The sequence below is a fragment of the Sinohyriopsis cumingii genome, chromosome 9, assembly GCF_028554795.1.
Source record: "Sinohyriopsis cumingii isolate HCF-2022 chromosome 9, ASM2855479v2, whole genome shotgun sequence".
Lineage (NCBI taxonomy): Eukaryota > Metazoa > Mollusca > Bivalvia > Unionida > Unionidae > Sinohyriopsis > Sinohyriopsis cumingii.
Window position 1 is genome coordinate 40,900,052 of NC_142969.1, and position 20,870 is coordinate 40,920,921.

At 35.2% G+C, this 20,870-nt stretch overlaps 1 protein-coding gene across 1 annotated transcript; it reads left to right on the forward strand.

Annotated features, from left to right (window-relative positions):
• The first annotated feature begins 1,156 nt into the window (after window positions 1-1,156).
• On the forward strand, window positions 1,157-20,543 carry LOC149791612 (uncharacterized). The gene is made up of 3 exons (XM_089970170.1): window positions 1,157-1,316; window positions 9,014-9,323; window positions 15,985-20,543. The coding sequence occupies exons 2-3, from the start codon at window positions 9,023-9,025 to the stop codon at window positions 16,143-16,145; spliced, it is 462 nt and encodes a 153-aa protein (XP_089826296.1). The 5' UTR covers window positions 1,157-1,316; window positions 9,014-9,022; the 3' UTR covers window positions 16,146-20,543.
• Window positions 20,544-20,870: the final 327 nt, after the last annotated feature.

Sequence of the window (20,870 nt, forward strand, 5' to 3'; positions counted from 1 at the left end):
ACAATACAAATTAAATATACATAACATTTAAGCAAGGAAAAAAGCGAACACCATACAAATTAAATATACAAAACACTAATTGGTATCTTATAATGGATACGTCCGCCTTAACGAATAGCGTATCATACCTTGGCGAAGTCTGTTCGTACCTTTTTGATTTCTGCAGGACGATCATAGCACCAGAGTACTTTCCTTGACCAAAGTTTGTGTTTTGGCTTGCACTTGGAATAAGAAAGAGAGCTTTTACCTTTTGGGTCAAAAGGTCAAAGGTCAATGTTTCAGTTACTGGAAGAAAAATGATAATCACATAATACCCTGCAGTTCTAGACTATTTTCCTTGACCAACCAGTGTGTGTGTGTGTGTGTGTGTGTGTGTGTGTGTGTGTGTGTGTGTGTTGAACATTAAAGAAACCATGTGAAATGAGAATCAAAAGGTCAAACGTTAAGGTCAAGTTGACACAATCCCACTGAACATATTTTCTGCAAAGTAATTTTTGAATTTTAACCACATGGCTGCACAAAATTTGTGGATAGCTTGCTGAGATGGCAAGAAGTAAACTATACATGGTGGTGTTGAAAACTCAATAGTTCAAGGTCATAGCAAATAGAAGTGAAAATTTTTTGCACTAACTTCTCAAGCCTTTCAAGAAATGTCATTGAGATTTTCACTTTGCGTCTGAAAATGCACCTACTGGACTCCTCGTTAACGGTCATGATAATCTGAAACAACAGTCGATACCGTCCGGATTCAGGCACACTTTCGACATATGATGTGCCTTTAAATTCGGGAACTCTATGTACAAAGGCCTTTAACATCAGCGGGTGCATTATGAGGTGCTGCACATTATTATTATTATTATTATTATTATTATTGGTAAGATATAAAGACCAGGTGGGGGACTGACACATGTCTGGTGATAGGGTTAAAAAAGAATATAAAGTATCTTTTCAGAGACTTTTTTTATTGTTATTGAGCATAAAATACCAAAATCTGCCATTTTTATGCATGCGTTGCTTTCCATGCGTGCATAGCAAAGGCAAAATCCCGCTGGCGCCCAAAACTCGGCGAGGCGAGCTCAACTATACCTGAAACGTGACGAACTACCTGAGAAGAGACAATTACATTCCTGCATTGACTCACCTGTAAATCCGTGCGCCACAGCGCATGCGCTAATGCTAAAATTTAATGGCGATTATGTTTACAGGTCGAGAACCCGTTTTCATATGTAGGGAAACGATGTAAAAATCGACAAAAAGCTATAAGTTTTCTAATTTCAAAAGGTGAACGTCCATACAGATAGCTACTTTTCCAACAGGTAAGCTGGCAGTACTTTTTGATCCTAGATGAACAGGTGTGGTACATCTGAGTTTCTTTTAAAAAGCTTTTACTTCGGCCATTTTCTTTTGACATTCACTGGAAATGCGCTTTAAAAAAACCAGGTATTTTATAGTAGTTTGCAGAAGTATACGCTTCTTCGAAGCTGTTTTTTTCTGTTAACGGAAATGATTCCGGTTTCAGTTCCTACGTTTGTACAATACAATTGTTTAAATACAGCACTTGCCCACAACCTATAAAAAAACAAACATCGGATACAAAAATTGTCTCCCTTAGCATTGAGTCACTCGTATACCTGAAACAGTTTGTGGACCTGGCTATGAAGTCAAGTATAACAGTCATTGTAATAAAATATCAATAACACAAGAAAGATGACACTTCCATGCATCCTGTGCATTCAGTCAGTACCCATGGGACATTTCAAACTAGATGTGAATAACATTGCAATGTTGAAATCTGATGCCTCTATTTTTAATATTACCATTACAAAAGGGACCGCTCCGGTGGTCCAAGTGGTACCAAAGACGTATACAAAAATGGTACTAGCAGCTGCCTCACTTGGCGCTCAGCATTAAGAGATTAGTGTTTGGACTAGTTGGCCTGGTGTCAGGATAATGCGACTCTGGGGGACATGATGCCACATGTCGGAGGCATGATTCCCCAGTGCTAGACATCACTATTAGCTGCTACAATGCAGACGTAGCAATATTATGGAAAAATTGTTAAAGCTATGCTAAAAATCCAAATCACACACACACACCCCCCTTAAAAAAACCCAAAGGAAATTGGCATTTGTCACACTTGATGTAAGACTGTAATATGACTAATATTCAAGCCAACACTAGTTGGAAGCAGCCAATGTTCCAGCAGTGTCATTGTCCAGGTCTCGAATCTAATGCTAGTATTAATAATAGATGGTTCATGATAAGCACACAAAGTTCTGCCAGTTTTACCTGGAAGATGGACATCCTTATAACTTTCCTATACAGCATACAAGGCATACTAAGGCAAAATCAACGTAAATGTTGGAGGCAGAGTGGTCTACATTGCTTACATTTACAGAGCACTGACAACTCACCTCTATTCATGTGTGTTCATATCTCAGGCTCTGCCAGTGTGGGTATGTTTGAAAGCTTGCAAGTAGCTTTCCTTGGGTCATTGGTGCTTCCCAGGCTCTTAATCCACCAGTTATACTGGCCACCATGTATAGCCTATGATATGCTGAAAAAGGTGTTTGACCCACAGAACTAATAAGTTACAAGTATAAATGCTGACAGCTGGGTTTCCATTCTTTTTATCACTTTATATTTCGTGACAATCCTGAGATTCCAAAAATTTATTTCAGTTTCATATACCATGTAAAAGTAATAGCAAATCTGTCAGCATATGACAAATATTGGCTGTGGAATATGTTATTTGGGATCTTTCTGTTGTGGAAAATGCAAGTCGAGATTCAGTCATTTGCATCTTTTTGATAATTTTTTAGTGGTAGACAGTGAATCTTTAGTTAGCTCCTTAAAGTACATTTTGCAAAATCGGGTACATAATTCCAAAAACATAAAACAGCATATTTTGACGCTGATTAATTAGCTGCTAATACTGCCCATACTTGTACCAACTCACAAGACCCTATGGACTAGGACACAATTAGGCAGATAAAACAGCCCCTCACTTGTGATTGATTGGTGGTTTTGGGGCTGATATCACCTACTCATTAAAACATGCAAAAATCTGCAGTCAATTTTGGCTGCACACATCAGTGTACATTTTATACACTTACTGGTATTTCTTGTGGCTTTGGAGCTAGTGCTGGCTGAAGGTTTCCTTTGGTCGCATGTACATTATATTTCCAGAGCAAATCATATGCTTGGTGACTTGTGAATCCACATGGAATAGCACAACCCTCTGTCCTGTGGCCATTTTGAATTTTGTGCTAGATATGACTGTTACCAATTACTGGTATGTGTCTAAAGTGTACGAAGGTATGTTGTGGAAAGATTTGCATGCAGCAAAATTGCACATTTAAATAAACAGGTGACCCACATATCGTCCATCAGTATCAACACAGATTTGTGTGGTTGATTTATTGGACTAGGGCACGATCAGTTCAGGATATATTTGCCAAACCATTTTTTTTTTACAAATGATGAAACGCTGTCTTTGTTTAACAGGGTCCGTATTTTGTTGTCATTCAGGCAAAATAGCTGCCCTATTACAGGGCTGATGAATTTTTTTTCAGCAGTTCACTGGCTCCACCTGTATTTTTACTTGTCCCAAAATTTTAATCTCATGCCTATGTTCAGCAAGATGTATATATCTTAATTAATATTAAAAACAAAAGAAAAATGTACAACATAATTATTTCTTAAAAGGGCTAAATATTTTAGTTTTTTTTACTGTCATCTTATCTTATATCCACTATTTTGTGATTCAGCATGGTAGAATGAGTACTTCCATCAGTAAGAATGGAAAGTAATTTACTGGAATCCAGGCTTTCTCTAACTTGTTCTCTCAAAACTCGATCCATTGACAGAACAAAGTCTCTTGCACTGAGTCTGTTTTTAGAATCTGCACCAAGTTCAAGGCCGTTCTTCTCCAAGAGTGCACATATTTATTTCATTATCAAAATATGGTTTTCCATATTGGGCAAGGGTGTTGGTAGTCCTATAATGTAAGACATCTACCCGAACATTTATGTTGCTTGGGTCAGCATCTTACTTCCAGAATAAATGGCATGTACAAACTGATTCAATGACAGTAACAATTCTAAAATTTCCTTCTCATTTAACTTTCAAATCACCTGCCTGAATTTCTAGCCTGTGCCATTGTGGAAGATTGTTCACAATAACTGCAAAAATTCCCATGTTCAGAGTTGATAAGTTTAAGCCATGGATAATTATAAACTTAATATGGCTAAAAATTGTCACAGATTCTCGCTTATGTGTCTTTGGAGGAATAATTAGCTCAGGCTCAGCTGCAGCCTTACATTTTATCTCTCCACTTTCACATACAAAAAATTCTCAATCTTCCTTATGACCTTGCAAAAATGATTTAGTAAACTCTTTGTATCCAGATAAAAGAGATCACTTCATTTTCATTTTTCATTTTCTTCTCAAGTGATCATAACATACATTTGGTCATTTAAATGTTAACACAGTATGCTCCTTTAATGTAATTGTTTTGCTTTAAATGTGATACTGCACACATGAAGTCGATCATCTGTGTAAGGCCCCCCTCCCAAATATATGCATTTCCTTTTGCACTGGTTTGAAAATTGATGCAGGAATTCTGTTTGTTTAGATAAATATCACATGTATTATGATGATTAGTATATATAATGTACTAAGTGCTTCAAGTACTGGGCAAAACTGGCTCAATTAGATGGACAATTCAGTTTCAGAATTTTTTATTATTATTAATATTTCTTTTTTTTTTGTTTAATTTTTTTTAAACCGGGGGTGGGGGGAAGTGCTATGATCAGCAATGAAAAACGAGGACTGTCAGCCAACCTAAAACACATATTTTTATTTTTTGCCTAATCAAATTAATAAAGACTCATTACTGTTGTCTAATTAGTTCATCAAGGAAATGTATACTTAATGCTGATAAATCGCCTTTCATTGATTTCATTGTACTTTCTCAGTGGATTGAAATTAAAGGTTGATCTACCAATGAGTATCTGTTGAGTAAACACAAAATAAAATGCATTGAAAGCACAGCTAATTAGTCATGCTGGATTTGTTTGCTCGAAGTGCTTGATTGGTTGATAATTTGGTTGCTTTACCCAATATGCAGTCAAGCAGTAATAGAATTCATGCACATGTGACAGTTATCATTGACTACTGACTGTAGTATCACTAGATGTGAATAACAAAATGGAGGTAGATTGAATTATTCAGTATATCCAGAGGGTATGTGTAACCAGGTAAAGAAAGATAAAGTGATAGCCAGGTACGGTAGGATAAAATGTTTAAAATATGAAAATTAGCATTTCCCCGACTGTTTTTAAAATAGGAAAAAAGCACTTGTCCAGACTAGCACCTTGAAAATGTACTTGTCTGACTTTGAAAATGTATAGCCCCATAGATTCAATCAGCCCTGTGATACCTGTCATTTTGCCCAGATATAAAGTAAAGTTCGTTTTGACATATGGATTATTTCCTCACTCATTTTGTTTTTGGTATTTTATATTGTCATATCTACAGACTGACACAAGGGTAAAATAAAGAACCATATGTGCCAGATTAAATGAAACACCGGATATGGCAGGTTACATGAAACACCAGATACGGCAGATTAAATGAAACACCGGATATGGCAGGTTACATGAAACACCAGATATGGCAGATTAAATGAAACACGGGATATGGCAGATTAAATGAAACACCAGATATGGCAGGTTACATGAAACACCAGATATGGCAGATTAAATGAAACACCGGATATGGCAGATTAAATGAAACACCAGATATGGCAGATTAAACGAAACACTGGATATGGCAGGTTACATGAAACACCAGATATGGCAGATTAAATGAAACACCAGACATGACAGATTAAATGAAACATTGGATATGGCAGATTCAATGAAACACTGGATATGGCAGATTAAATGAAACACCGGATATGGCAGATTAAATGAAACACCAGATACAACAGATTAAATGAAACATTGGATATGGCAGATTCAATGAAACACTGGATATGGCAGGTTACATGAAACACCAGATATGGCAAATTAAATGAAACACCAGATACGGCAGATTAAATGAAACACCAGATACGGATACGGCAGATTAAATGAAACACCAGATATGGCACATTAAATGAGACATTGTATATGGCAGATTCAATGAAACACCGGATATGGCAGATTAAATGAAATGCTGGCTTTGGCGGAATAAATGAGACACCAGATCTGCCAGACTAAATGAAACACCGGATATGGCAGATTAAATGAAACAATGGATTTGGCGGAATAAATGAGACACCAGATCTGCCAGACTAAATGAAACACCGGATATGGCAGATTAAATGAAACACTGGATTTGGCGGAATAAATGAAACACCAGATATGCCAGACTAAATGAAACACCTGATATGCCAGACTAAATGAAACACCTGATATAGCAGATTAAAAAGAAAGAAGACTTATATTATTGCTGCAAGGTATCCCCCACATTAGATTGGTGGCTTGTAAGCTTTGTTTGAAGTTTATTGTGTGTACCTGAGGACAATATGATTAAAATTAGATCCACTGTTCTACATGAAGATCTGACCGTGACCACTTAGGACATGATCTGGTGTCTTTTGAATTATTCAAATGCAGCTTTCAGAGGGGCCCTGAGTGGCTGAGTGGTCCAAAGTGCTCACCGTTATGGATCGCTGTCATCTCACCTCTGCATGGGTTTGATTCTCGGATTCAGCTAATGTGGGTATGTGAGAAAGCTTGCCAGTAGCTTCTCGTGGGTCGGTGGTTCTTTCCGTGGTTTTCCCGGGTTCTTCCTCCACCATTAATACAGGCCATCATGTATAGCCTATCGTGTGCTGAAAAATGGCGTTAAACCCTTCAACAACAACAGCAGAAATCAGAAAGTGAATCAAATTGTTCAGCACACATCAATGCTCTTCAGCCATTCTGCTCAGTCTTTCAAACTTTAAGATACAAGTCTTCATCTGATTGGCTGATAAAATTAGCAATTATGGTAATAACATAGGTTACCAGAACATGATCCCTGTCAGGTCTTCATGTAGGACAGCAGAGATTTGATTTGAATTAGATTGCACTTGAGGGTGATAAGCTAATATAATTGCTTTGTTTTGACCAATTACAATGCTAAACCCTTATTCAAAGGTAACATCCATGATTTTTATTCTTACTCTTCGTCTGTCCCAGATATAATTATTTCATTTATTAATGGCAGTTAAAGCATTTTCAGAAGAAAAAGACTTAAAACCTTAGCAAATAATGGATAAATAAATTTATGCTTCTTTCTGTTTCTTTCCTTTAAAATGATTAATATAATACCTTGTGCTCTGTATGAATATTAATGTTATGGTGAAGTTGAAAATCACTTTACTGATGAATCACTTGCTTCACCGGACTGAAGGAAATATAAGAGATCATTTTCATCACAATGTTGTAAGTTAAGCATTCCATTTCTTTTAAACTGCATACACATTTGTGCCTATCTCATATTTATTGAATCGAAGAACGTATGCATAAAGATTCCAACCCCCATTATACATTAGCAATAACAGAACACGGTAAAATGCCAACCCCCATTATACATTAGCAATAACAGAACACGGTAAAATGCCAACCCCCATTATACATTAGCAATAACAGAACACGGTAAAAGATTGCTGTTTGGTGCCATTGACATCACACACACAAAATTTCCCATTTCAGCCATGGGTAAAGTACTTTGTAATAAAACCTTTTCTTTAAATCAATATATTGTGAAAAATTACCGATTTAAAACCCAAGAGGTTATATAATACAGGTTGTGTATTATCTAAATTCATCTAAAGTGATTTTTATTGAAGCTTTCATTAGCTTTATTTCCTAAACCACTTGATGGATTTTCTTCATACTTGAAAAATGAAAGATTTACAATCCACAAGGTTGTATAATATAGGTTGTGTGTTGTCTAAATTTCATCTTCAAGGATTTTTTTTTTTTCATTGGCTTTATTTTCTAAAAAAAAGCTTGATGGATTTTTCTTCCGGCTTGGAATGGATCATTATGATGCTAATGCGATTCATTTTGTGGCATGCTTGTTCAACCTTTTGACCTTTGGGTCAAGGTCACACATTTTAGAGCAGATATTTTGGTTGGTTATGCTCTAGTCAAGAACTACAGGAGATGAGACTGTTGGTTTTATTTCAGTGTCAAACCCTGTGTCAGGTTGGAGGTGCGGTGGTGGGGTTAACAATGCTTGTTCTTGCAGATGAACTAATTTACTTTGCAGTTATAGTACTCTTTAGCAACATAGTCCATTATGAGTGTCACATATATCTATGTTTTTTGCGGATGTATTTTATGTAGTAGTTAGATAGTGTTTGAGAGGAAAAAAAGATCTGCTTGAACTTTTCAGTGGAAATAGAAAGTGCTCATTGGACTATAATAATATTCTGGAACTATTGTGAATTATATGAAGGAGTTTTGGACAACACCATTTGACAATATCACAATTCATGATAGACAAGTACATTTTCGGATTTGAATTTATATGGAACATTTAATTTCTTTTGGACTTTGATAGAACATTTTCAGAATTATTATGGATTCACTTTACAATACTGTAAGTTCTTCTCACATTTTCATTTATAATAAATTATTTGTTAAGTTTTACAAAACTTGTAGGTTTTGCTTTTTTCTGTTACTTAGTTGATGATAATAGAGTCCTAACATTAGTCATAACCAGTCTTTAGGATCTTAGAAACTAGTTATGCCATGCAGCTAACGTTTATCTCTAAATGATTTAAATGTAATCCCTTTCAGCCATACAAATTTTAAATCATAATTTTGTTCATACATGCTAGCACACTAAACGTGAAATGGACATATTTTTGCTCCTGATGAAAATAGCTGCCTGATTTATTACAATAGGCTTTCATTTGGAATTGATTTGTATGAATTGCTAAGTCATGACCTTGTTGCTTCAATTTCAGAACTCAGAAATGTCCAATTATCCACCGCCATTTTATAGTGACAACCGCAGTCATGCTGGAAGTGAATCTGACACAGCCAGTCGCTATGAGATGCAGTCCTGGCCGGCTCACTATTCCTCACAAGCGAGTATCACTCCAAGCTACAGGAGTTACCTCTCCACATACACCCCATCACAGGCTTCATTTTTCGTCTTGCCAGTTGTGATGGAATCACCAGATACAGAACGGAAGCCAGCTGATAATTGGGGATTTGCATTTTGTTCACTGCTTTTTAATCCTGTATTTGGAGTGTTCGCAATTTTACTAGCAGGTAAAAATGTGCAGAGTCAAAACATTTCACCTAGACTGGGGGGGGGGGGCAGGGCAGGGCAGGCAGTTTCTGGCATTATAGTGTGGGGGAAATGTATTAAAACAATACTAATATTAATATAGAAAAATCTTCTTTGATTAATGACCAATATCAAATAAAGAAAATGACTTAATTGTAAAAGAAAACCCAGCATCACACTCATGGCTGCAAAGTGCTCATCAAAAACACTGCCTTTGGTCACATAGGTATATTTTTTTGTTTATAGAATATAGGTATGGTGTACTTGTATATAAATGACAATGAGAAGAGACCTTGTAGAGAACAGTTACTTAATGCTGCAGCTGTTTGCCATTTCATTTAAACCCAAAACTCTTAGGCAACATTATACACATACTGAGATTTGCTCTCATTTTAACCCAAATCATAAGAGTACCTCACCGTATCTTCACCATATCATTTCAGTTAAAAATCGCAAAGTACATTGCCATTTCTTTGCCATCTCATTTCAACCCATATCGCAGAGTACCTCACCATATCTTCAACATCTCATTTCAATTAAAAATCTCAAGCAGACTGTGCTCAAAGAAAAATACTTTTACACAGGCCCTGAGCTGGTAACTTAAATAAACTCACAAACCCCAACTGAAATTCTACAAGCCCAGTCTCCAATTTCCAAATGCCCAAAATTTCCCCATTTTTAATATTGTCACAACAACGCTGCATGAACTACAGTTCAGATATATATTCAATAGGGTTCAAAGGGGTTTGAAGGTAAAGCAAGTGTCAGTGTTCATCACTATGCTGGCATGCTTCACAAAGTGAAACTCTGTCAACCAAAAGTTCTGAAATTTATTTTTGTTGGGTACTGCTGATAGCTAACCCAAAATGGCTTCAAAAATGAATTACACTTGAACAATTTTCTGGCAACTAAAATGATCATACTTTGCTTCTATATATGTAGCAAAATCTGGCTTCAAAGAAATGTTGCCACTGTTCACAAACATGTCAAAGATATAATACATATGGCTTAAACATTCTAATTCAAGGCAATAATATGTGTTCTTGTACATGCATCTCTTTGATTTAGCTAGAATGGGTTATTCCACTTCCTGATACTACCTTTACACATTATCACAATGGGCTTACCCACTGCAGCCTTCAAACACAGCTCATTAGCTATTGTCAGCCAGTGAAGTAATATGTGAAATGGTGGTTGATGCCTGACCTCTTTGCTTTTAAGTTTAATTGCCGCTATTTAACCTACCCAAGGTATAGTTTTACATCAGCTCCAGTCATCACTGTTTACTGTTTACACATCCTACATGTAATGGGCATACACATACTGAAAGTGGTGGTGTATTTTTTAATCCTTTTTTTGTTGTTGTGAAGATTACTGAAAATGTGTTTTCTCGCAACATGACCATGTCAGGGGTTTGGGAGTACAAAGTCATAATTTTAGCTTGCCATGCCATGCCATGCTACAATCTGATTAAAATCAGATCTGAATTTCACATAGAACAGTGGTGATCTGATTTAGATGCGCCATGTTATGGCAGATATGTCAATATGTTGAAAATACATTTACACATTTCATCAGCATGATCAACATTTCTTTAGGCAAATTAAAAACTTTTTCAACAAGCCTGATGGGCACCTCACTTAGAATACAGGATGGAGTGATCCCGTGCATTGGGATATAATATTTTGTAGCACTGGCAAAGTACATTGCCATTTCTTTGCCATCTCATTTCACCTAGAATCGCAAGCAAAGTATATGAATTGTTACATTATTAAATTTGACAATTGTTACTCTCCTCTCAGAGTATTGTAATCTTTTGTTAGATTTAAACTTAAAAGGTCCATTTCTTGTTACTTTTCACCATACTTGCATGGAACTTTTCAACCAAATTCTGTCCATCTTTAGTTCATGTGTAATTTCTTTTGCTTGGATATAAGGTCAGTAATAGTGTGTTCTGAATTTTTTTGATGTCTGCTACAGAAGATAATATTTATGCCTAGTAATCACCTGTTCCAGATAATTACACATGGTCATTCTCATCAAGTCCGTGTAATAGCTTAATTAAACAAAGGTAACTTGGACCAGACTTCATTGATCCAGGTAACGATACTATAACTTTGTTTGCATGCACACAGTATGTGAGAATCACCAAAACACCATGCAAGCCCTCTGATGGCTTCGAGGCTTCCAAATACTTGTTCACTTTGAGAAATGGGAGTGGCATTAGTCATCAAACATTACATAGATGCTAAATAGTTATTACAGTAGTTGCAAGCATCTACTGAACAGAGATTATACTAGGGTTTTTTTCTCTCATCTCACCTAGATTCTCAGGAATGATATGCTTAAAAAATCAAAAACTCTGAATTGTTTGCCCAAGTCTGCTGTGAAATTTGCTGGCTTCCGTTTGCCCGCTGGAATTGTCCGAGAAAGACAAAATGTCTCAGATCAGGATTTTCCACTACAACTAATATAATGTATGCTCCAGTTTCCACTCTGGTGGGAGCCACGGTGGCTCAGTGGTTAGCTTGCTGGACTTGAGGCTGAAAGGGAGCATATTTGATCCTACTATCAGACGAGCCTGGGTCATTACCATAGAATCCCAGGGCAGAGTACATTACTCTAGTTGCCTTAGAACTAAATACAGCTTTAAGTCATATTGCTATGATGTCTGCAGTGTGGCAGTTTATTGTGATGTCTAGCACTGGGCCATCATGCCGCAGACGTGTAATGGCATGTCCCAGCCAGTCACATTATCCTGTGACCAGGCCGACCAGGCAGAACACTAACCTGTTCATGTTCATGCTGAGTGCCCAGTAAGTCAGTTGCTGGTACCATTTTAATAAGTCTTTATTATGACTTGGCCTGGGCTCAGACCAATTACCTCCCACATCTGAGACAGATGCTCTAACCACTTAGGCCACTTGAGTGGTCTTACAAATACTAAAAACATTAGTAAAGTGCCACATTTAGTTTTGGGAATTATACTGTGTTCGTACTTCATATTAGGTGTCAATGATGTCAACTGTCAGTTGCTTTTTTGCAGCTCATCACTTTGTATTTGTCTTTCAGACTTTGAAATTTATTGGTAAATCAATATTTGTGTTGTAAACATGGCCACTTTGTTAATATATGGTATGTTATTGACCTGGTATAGTTCCAATTGCACAAAACAAAATCAAATGAATACAAGTGTATTTTTATTTCATATTTAAAGAGATTTATAAAGTTTTCCTTGTGGTCTAAGCAAATTGCTTTTCATTTAATATTTGGAGTGTATAGGTACATAATCACTGCTCCTGTGGCCTTAGTGGTTAGATCATCCACCTTGAACCCAAGCTGAATCATATCAAAGACTTATAAATATTGTACTAGCAGGTGCCTTACATGGCCCTCAGCATTAAGAGGTTAGTGTTATGACTGGTCAGCTTGTTGTCAGGATAATGTGACTGGGTGGGACATCTGGATATTTGAAATTGCTTTAAAACATTTTTAGCATCGAATTAGTGTTATGATGGCTTCAGTTGCTATTGAACTGCATTTCTACAAGTCAAATCCAACTGCAAACAACATAGACCCTGATCTGCCATTGCAGTATGCACCAGCAGATCATGGTCTGTGTTATTTGTTCTACTGATAACTCCTAACAACTGCATAGACCCAGATTTACATCAAGGTCTATTCAGTTTGCAGTTGGATTTGACTTACAGGTGAGTATATATACTGGTCATATTCAGCCATTAGAAATGTACTTTCTTCATATTTTCATACGTGCCAACCATTATGCTTTTGTTTTTTTACACTAATCTTATACTTGCCTGTGAATAGATTATCATCTTGTTAATCCCACACATCATCTTAATCTGATAATATTCTAGAAAAGAATAATGCTGCTTAAAAGTTATGTAAGAGTGAATGCTTGTCCATTGTAGACCTAATTGTACTTTCCTAATACTGTTATTATGCTCTGATTTTAGCAGCTGTAAATACACATTTCCATGAAAACAGACTGGTTGCTTCAACTTGAAAACATGTCCAGTAGAGTCATTATATTAATTAAGAATTTGATTATGCTTTATTGCCACTTAGATTATGCCTTTGTTGCTGCTTACATTATGCCATTGTTACTGCTTACATTATGCCTTTCTTACCGCTTACATTATGCTTTTGTTACCACTTAGTTTATGCATTTTTGCCACCTAGATTATGCCTTTTTTACTGCTTACATTATGCCTTTGCTACTGCTTACATTATGCCTTTGTTACCACTTAGTTTATGCATTTTTGCTACCTAGATTATGTCTTTTTTACTGCTTACATTATGCCTTTCTTACTGCTTACATTATGCCTTTGTTACCACTTAGTTTATGCCTTTGTTACCGCTTACATTATGCCTGTGTTACCGCTTACATTATGCTGTGTTACTGCTTACATTATGCCTTACTTACTGCTTACATTATGCCTTTGTTACCACTTAGTTTATGCCTTTGTTACCACTTAGTTTATGCCTTTGTTACCGCTTACATTATGCCTTTGTTACCACTTAGATTATGGCTTTGTTACCGCTTACATTATGCCTGTGTTACTGCTTACATTATGCCTTTCTTACTGCTTACATTATACCTTTGTTACCACTTAGTTTATGCCTTTGTTACCACTTAGTTTATGCCTTTGTTACCGCTTACATTATGCCTTTGTTACCACTTAGATTATGGCTTTGTTACCGCTTACATTATGCCTGTGTTACTGCTTACATTATGCCTTTCTTACTGCTTACATTATGCCTTTGTTACCACTTAGTTTATGCCTTTGTTACCGCTTACATTATGCCTTTGTTACCACTTAGTTTATGCCTTTGTTACTGCTTACATTATGCCTTTCTTACTGCTTACATTATGCCTTTGTTACCACTTAGGTTATGCCTTTGTTACCACTTAGATTATGCCTTTGTTACTGCTTACATTATGCCTGTGTTACTGCTTACATTATGCCTTTCTTACTGCTTACATTATGCCTTTGTTACCACTTAGTTTATGCCTTTGTTACCACTTAGTTTATGCCTTTGTTACCGCTTACATTATGCCTTTGTTACCACTTAGATTATGCCTTTGTTACCGCTTACATTATGCCTGTGTTACTGCTTACATTATGCCTTTCTTACTGCTTACATTATGCCTTTGTTACCACTTAGTTTATGCATTTTTGCTACCTAGATTATGTCTTTTTTACTGCTTACATTATGCCTTTCTTACTGCTTACATTATGCCTTTGTTACCACTTAGTTTATGCCTTTGTTACCGCTTACATTATGCCTGTGTTACTGCTTACATTATGCCTTTGTTACCACTTAGGTTATGCCTTTGTTACCGCTTACATTATGCCTGTGTTACTGCTTACATTATGCCTGTGTTACTGCTTACATTATGCCTTTCTTACTGCTTACATTATGCCTTTGTTACCACTTAGTTTATGCCTTTGTTACCACTTACATTATGCCTGTGTTACTGCTTACATTATGCCTTTCTTACTGCTTACATTATGCCTTTGTTACCACTTAGTTTATGCCTTTGTTACCACTTAGTTTATGCCTTTGTTACCACTTAGTTTATGTCTTTGTTACCACTTAGTTTATGCCTTTGTTACCACTTAGTTTATGCCTTTGTTACTGCTTAAATTATGCCTTTCTTACTGCTTACATTATGCCTTTCTTACCACTTACATTATGCCTTTGTTACCACTTACATTATGCCTGTGTTACTGCTTACATTATGCCTTTCTTACTGCTTACATTATGCCTTTGTTACCACTTAGTTTATGCCTTTGTTACCACTTAGTTTATGTCTTTGCTACCACTTAGTTTATGCCTTTGTTACCGCTTACATTATGCCTTTGTTACCACTTAGATTATGCCTTTGTTACCGCTTACATTATGCCTGTGTTACTGCTTACATTATGCCTTTCTTACTGCTTACATTATGCCTTTGTTACCACTTAGTTTATGCCTTTGTTACCACTTAGTTTATGCCTTTGTTACTGCTTACATTATGCCTTTGTTACCACTTAGGTTATGCCTTTGTTACCGCTTACATTATGCCTGTGTTACTGCTTACATTATGCCTGTGTTACTGCTTACATTATGCCTTTCTTACTGCTTACATTATGCCTTTGTTACCACTTAGTTTATGCCTTTGTTACCACTTAGTTTATGCCTTTGTTACCACTTACATTATGCCTGTGTTACTGCTTACATTATGCCTTTCTTACTGCTTACATTATGCCTTTGTTACCACTTAGTTTATGCCTTTGTTACCACTTAGTTTATGCCTTTGTTACCACTTAGTTTGTCTTTGTTACCACTTAGTTTATGCCTTTGTTACCACTTAGTTTATGCCTTTGTTACTGCTTAAATTATGCCTTTCTTACTGCTTACATTATGCCTTTCTTACCACTTACATTATGCCTTTGTTACCACTTAGTTTATGCATTTTTGCTAACTAGATTATGCCTTTGTTACTGCTTACATTATGCCTTTCTTGCCGCTTACATTATGCCTTTCTTGCCACTTAGATTGTGCTTATACCTTTCTAAGGATTGACAGGTATGCCTTTTATCTGCATAAAATTTTTATTTTCTCTCATTTCAGAAATGTCCAAGAATTTCTTCTTGCAGAAGGACTATTCCAAAGCTGCAAAGTACGGAGGCTATGCCAAAGGGGTTGCGATGGGAGGAATCATCGTCATGATTATTGTGTTGTCCCTAATTATAGCCCAAGTGATACATTACAGGCTTAAGTTTAACTACTGATAGTCCTGGAAATTGTGGAAAAAAAGGTGTATTTTTCTTTTTACATTAATGTCAAAACAATAATGTTAACTTGAAGGGCCTGGTTTGTTGAGGAATTGTGTTTATACTTAGTTAACTGTGAATCAGGGTGTTTCTCGAGAGTTTGGTCCTGCTGGTCCCGTCAGCGGTTAGCAAAATACAGCTCTCCTTCACTGTAATGCAGTAGCTAGGGTTCATAAGTTCTGTCCTTGTTATATTCCAAATCATCGTATACCATGAATGATTCAAGTCTCAGAGGTGTGGTGATGAAATAAGCAAAGTGTATGAAAAGTATAGTAATAATTTGAGTTGATCTAAATTCAATCTAGACTTTTTTTTAAACTTAAAAATATATATGTTGAAGTTTTGTAATATAATTGTTTTAGAAAGAAAGAAAAAAGAAACAAATTACCAAATACTTAGTTTTATGCTGTGGTCTCTCAACCAATATTGACCTACAATTTATAATGGTTTTCATAAAAGGGATGTTAAAAATTCATAGGGGAGCAAATCTTAACATTTATTCAGATTTTTAAAATTTGGTCACAGGAGTCCATGGCAGTGCTATATTGAGAATCACATTATGATGAAGTGCTTTTTAATGATGTAGAGCTCTAGCGCTTTTAATAAAGTGGGGAGTCCAAAGTACTTTTACTTTACTGTGGCTGGCCACAGTTGTAACTTTTTCAGCAGTTTTGGCTTTGACAGCAACAATATTAAGATCCAGTTTTTAAAACATTTAAAATTTATTTATTTTCAGTAGCATTTGCTTTATTAAACTGGAACTTCTTATAATAATACAGTAAAAACTGTATTGAAAGAATACTGTTTTGAGAGCCCACCTGTCTTGAGAGACTATATTCTCAATGCAGATTTATTATGTTGTGTTGCGACCCATTATGACAGGCTATCTGAAAGGAGACTACGATTTTTTAAAAATATTTTTTTATTTGTTAGAAAGATGGTTTTTCAAGACTTATTCTTCTGTATTACTGTATGCCTAAAGCTTGATATCTGAGGCTTTCCTCTCTAGCTCAGTCATGATGACTTTACAGATGAGATGATGCATTGTACAGAATTCTTTAGAGGTTTGTCCTGGATGTCCCATGAAGAGACCTAGTGTTATTTAAACAGCACTTTTTATAAATAGGCAAATGTATATAATAATTGAAAAGGAAATCATTAAGCAAAATGGTTCTGCACTGACATCCAGTATGAACAGCTAGGTCGCCATCATGAAAATCTTGTTATAGTTACTCCCCTTGAAAGCATGGTTCTCACTAAAATTAATATTTTTAAATCAGCATAGGGTTTTCACTAAAAGACTTCTTATGAAGTCTTTCTTTTGATAAAACAACAAATTTGAGTCTGTTTGCTATCTCTTGACTGGTCTGTTATGATCTATTTCTCTTGAGGGAGCCACAGAATCTCAGTTGATTAAGCATCAGACTTTGTTATCAAAGAGTTCCAGGTTCAATGGTTCCAGGCCCAAGTCAGCTGCTTTGGCATGTCCTTGGGAATGGCAATTAACTTCATTTCCTCTGCATCATACAGCAAATAATTTGTTGAAAGTTATCTTGAAAACCAAACATTTATCTTATAATGTAACTTAATTAAGGTGATACAGCCATTATAATGCTATTTCATATTAATGTAGTTTTAAGAAGTATTGAGATTCCATTTTGAAAATGCTTTATGTGGTACTGTTCTCATTAGGCTGACACTTTTACAGTCATATTCGGTTTTAAAGACAATTTACCCACCCACCCCAAGCATTTCAGAGTTGTATATGATAAATGAATGATCAGATAAGTAAAGACTGTTGGCCCATTTTTATGTATATATATATATGAGTCCAGGATTTCATAGCTTTCCATTAGTAATGAAATATATTACTCAGATAATAAACGTCAAATACCTGTACACATTTTGGTGTATATTTTTAATGTTCAGTCTTTCTAACATTTTAGATAATGTTCATTGTTTTCATAAGATGTTTTGCATTTGACTTTGCAATGTAAAATAATTGTGGAATAATATGTAAATCGTGGGGGAAAAAACTGCATTGAAATGTTGCTTGTTGTAAAAATTACTCAAAGGGAAATGCAAAGAATAAAAGAATTTGTGATGGTTTATTCAAAACTTTAAGGAAATAAACTTATTTATTATTCTTCATATTCAAATTATATCAAATTTAAAATGGAAAATAATTTTTTTTTATAAAAAAAAATGTTAAAATTCCTTATGAAAGAACCTGTTCACAATGCTTAAATTCCCCAGAAATGTTTTTTTTATTTTTTGTTTACATGTAAATCCAAATTATGAAGAGTGCATTCAGGTAAAAAAAACAAAAAGCCTAATTATTGTTTTTTCATTTTTCGGTTATTGATTCAGATGTTTATTCTAGTTTTCTTTTCTTTTTCTCTGGCTGTAGTATACATATATATATATACATACACACACATATGTGCACATCACACATGTACACTGCACAAGTGATTTGTTTTTCAAACCACAACTTTTTCATTCAATATGGAGTGAATTTTCCCAGCATGCCAATAGCTGGCATGGGATAATGTCTTCATAAGTTAAATTGGTATATCTGTACATGTTTTACAACCAGAATATATACACTGCATGATTTGCATACATTGATAAGTATTTCCATGAGATGATTGATTGATAGAAAAAAGATGTAAAACCTTTTACCAAAACCTGCAATAGTTGGTTTGTGTATTGATCAGTTTGTGCATTTCACATAATTTTTTTAACAATGTTTCATGCAGCTACACCCATCTGTATATCATACCTAATAATTTTCATATTTAGAACTAATTTCTGGATTTTATTTCCATTTTCATAGCTTTGTAAATAATGTACGATAAAAAAATTGGTTCAACAAGACATTGGAGAGTACAATAAACAGATGGTTTATATTTGTATGATTCCACTTGAGTACAGTTGAAGATAATATGTAATTAAATCAGAATTGAATATGTATCTTGTATCATTTATATTTTTATGTGAAATCATCTTATTTGGCATATAATGCATCTTCTTAACTACTGTACACACTTGCTTACAAGTTGTGTCCAGCTGCAAACAACATAGACCCTGATCTGATGTCAGATAATGCACTGGCCAATTAGGGTTAAATTGTTTGTTCTACTTATTGATCCTGACAAACAGAATGCACCCAGATCTAATGTTAGGTGTGGGTCTGTGCCATTTTTGCAGTTAGACCCGACATAAGTGTGTATATACATTATCATTTGTCCATGTGATCAAAGATGTATGTCAGAAAGAAATATTATAGATGGGGAAAAGCAAAGATACATTGACCCATTGTTATAATCGACTGTGTTAAAATGAATTTGCATTATCTATAAAGACCGCATTTTTAATTTCTAATTTTTATACCATGCTAGACTTGCATAAGGATAAAATCTCTACAAGAAAGATCTGCCGCTATAGAGATAAGATCTTTACGAGAAAGATCAGCATGACAAATTCTGGGGAATTCCATGCTTTTAAGTGAACGTGTTTCAGTGTTTTTTCATTGCCAAGGTAATGATGGGTAATTGACCTTGTAGCCTGGTGCAGTGGAAGAGAATCTTGGAATCACTCCCCATCTAATCTAGCTTGTGTTTACCTTGCATTTTTGCTCCACATAATCAAGATGTATAATGAGATCGTTGTGCTGACATTATTGGTTGTACTATTGCACACAGAAAGTTTCAGATCTTTGCAATTCAAACATATCCTGTTCAGATTTCATGAAATTTATTTAAGCATATTCAGTCACGAAAAGATTTTGTAAGGAAATAATCGTTTGACAAAAAAGCTATATTAATTGGTGGGCAGATCATTTTCCACAAATCTGATTGGTCATTTTTGTCATGGAAGATATTTTGACCGTCTGAGATAATACGTTTCTGACATAAATGTACATGAAGTATATTTGCAAGTTGGCGATGATTTTGTTTCAGTCTTCAGGTGAATATTCCAGTGTTTTCAAAACAATTTCGCTATTATTGCACTTGATGTTCAGAATTGTAACATTACAAAAAAATATGCGATTAAGATGTAATTTTACTCCTTATCATGCAAATGCATGATTGCTGTTTTGACCATGTTTACTATTACAGAGGAGGAAAGTGCTAGTAACATGCAAATTTTATTTACACCAGTCCTTACTAATCTATACATTTGTAGGTATTTCAAAAGTCTTTTGAGGTAATAGGTTATCATATAACATTTTTATAATAAATATATTCACTTTGAATGTATGCATTCCATTTATAAGCATAATTGTAAAAAGTGAATCTGTTCTCTAATTTTTATACTTGTATCATCTGAAATAAAATGTGATATATTTTATCTGCATCCTTTTCTTGTTTTTAATACAGCTCTTGAGTGGAACATGCTAACACATTACTATTCCAAGTGTTGTTTGTGTTTGAGACCCAGTCAGGAAATCAATACTATGCTGATGCCATCTAGTGGCAGGAAAGGGGAGATAAATGATTTCCATGTTCTATAGATTCTTGAATCTTATACTTCAATGTTACCTTTCATTTCATGTGCACAAAAAATAGTCCCAAATGTGATTTTCAATTAATAATATGCATTTCAGTAACCAGTAACAATTAAAAGATGTTTTTAATACAAATTGTACTCAAAGGGCAACTCTCCTTAATCAATAAA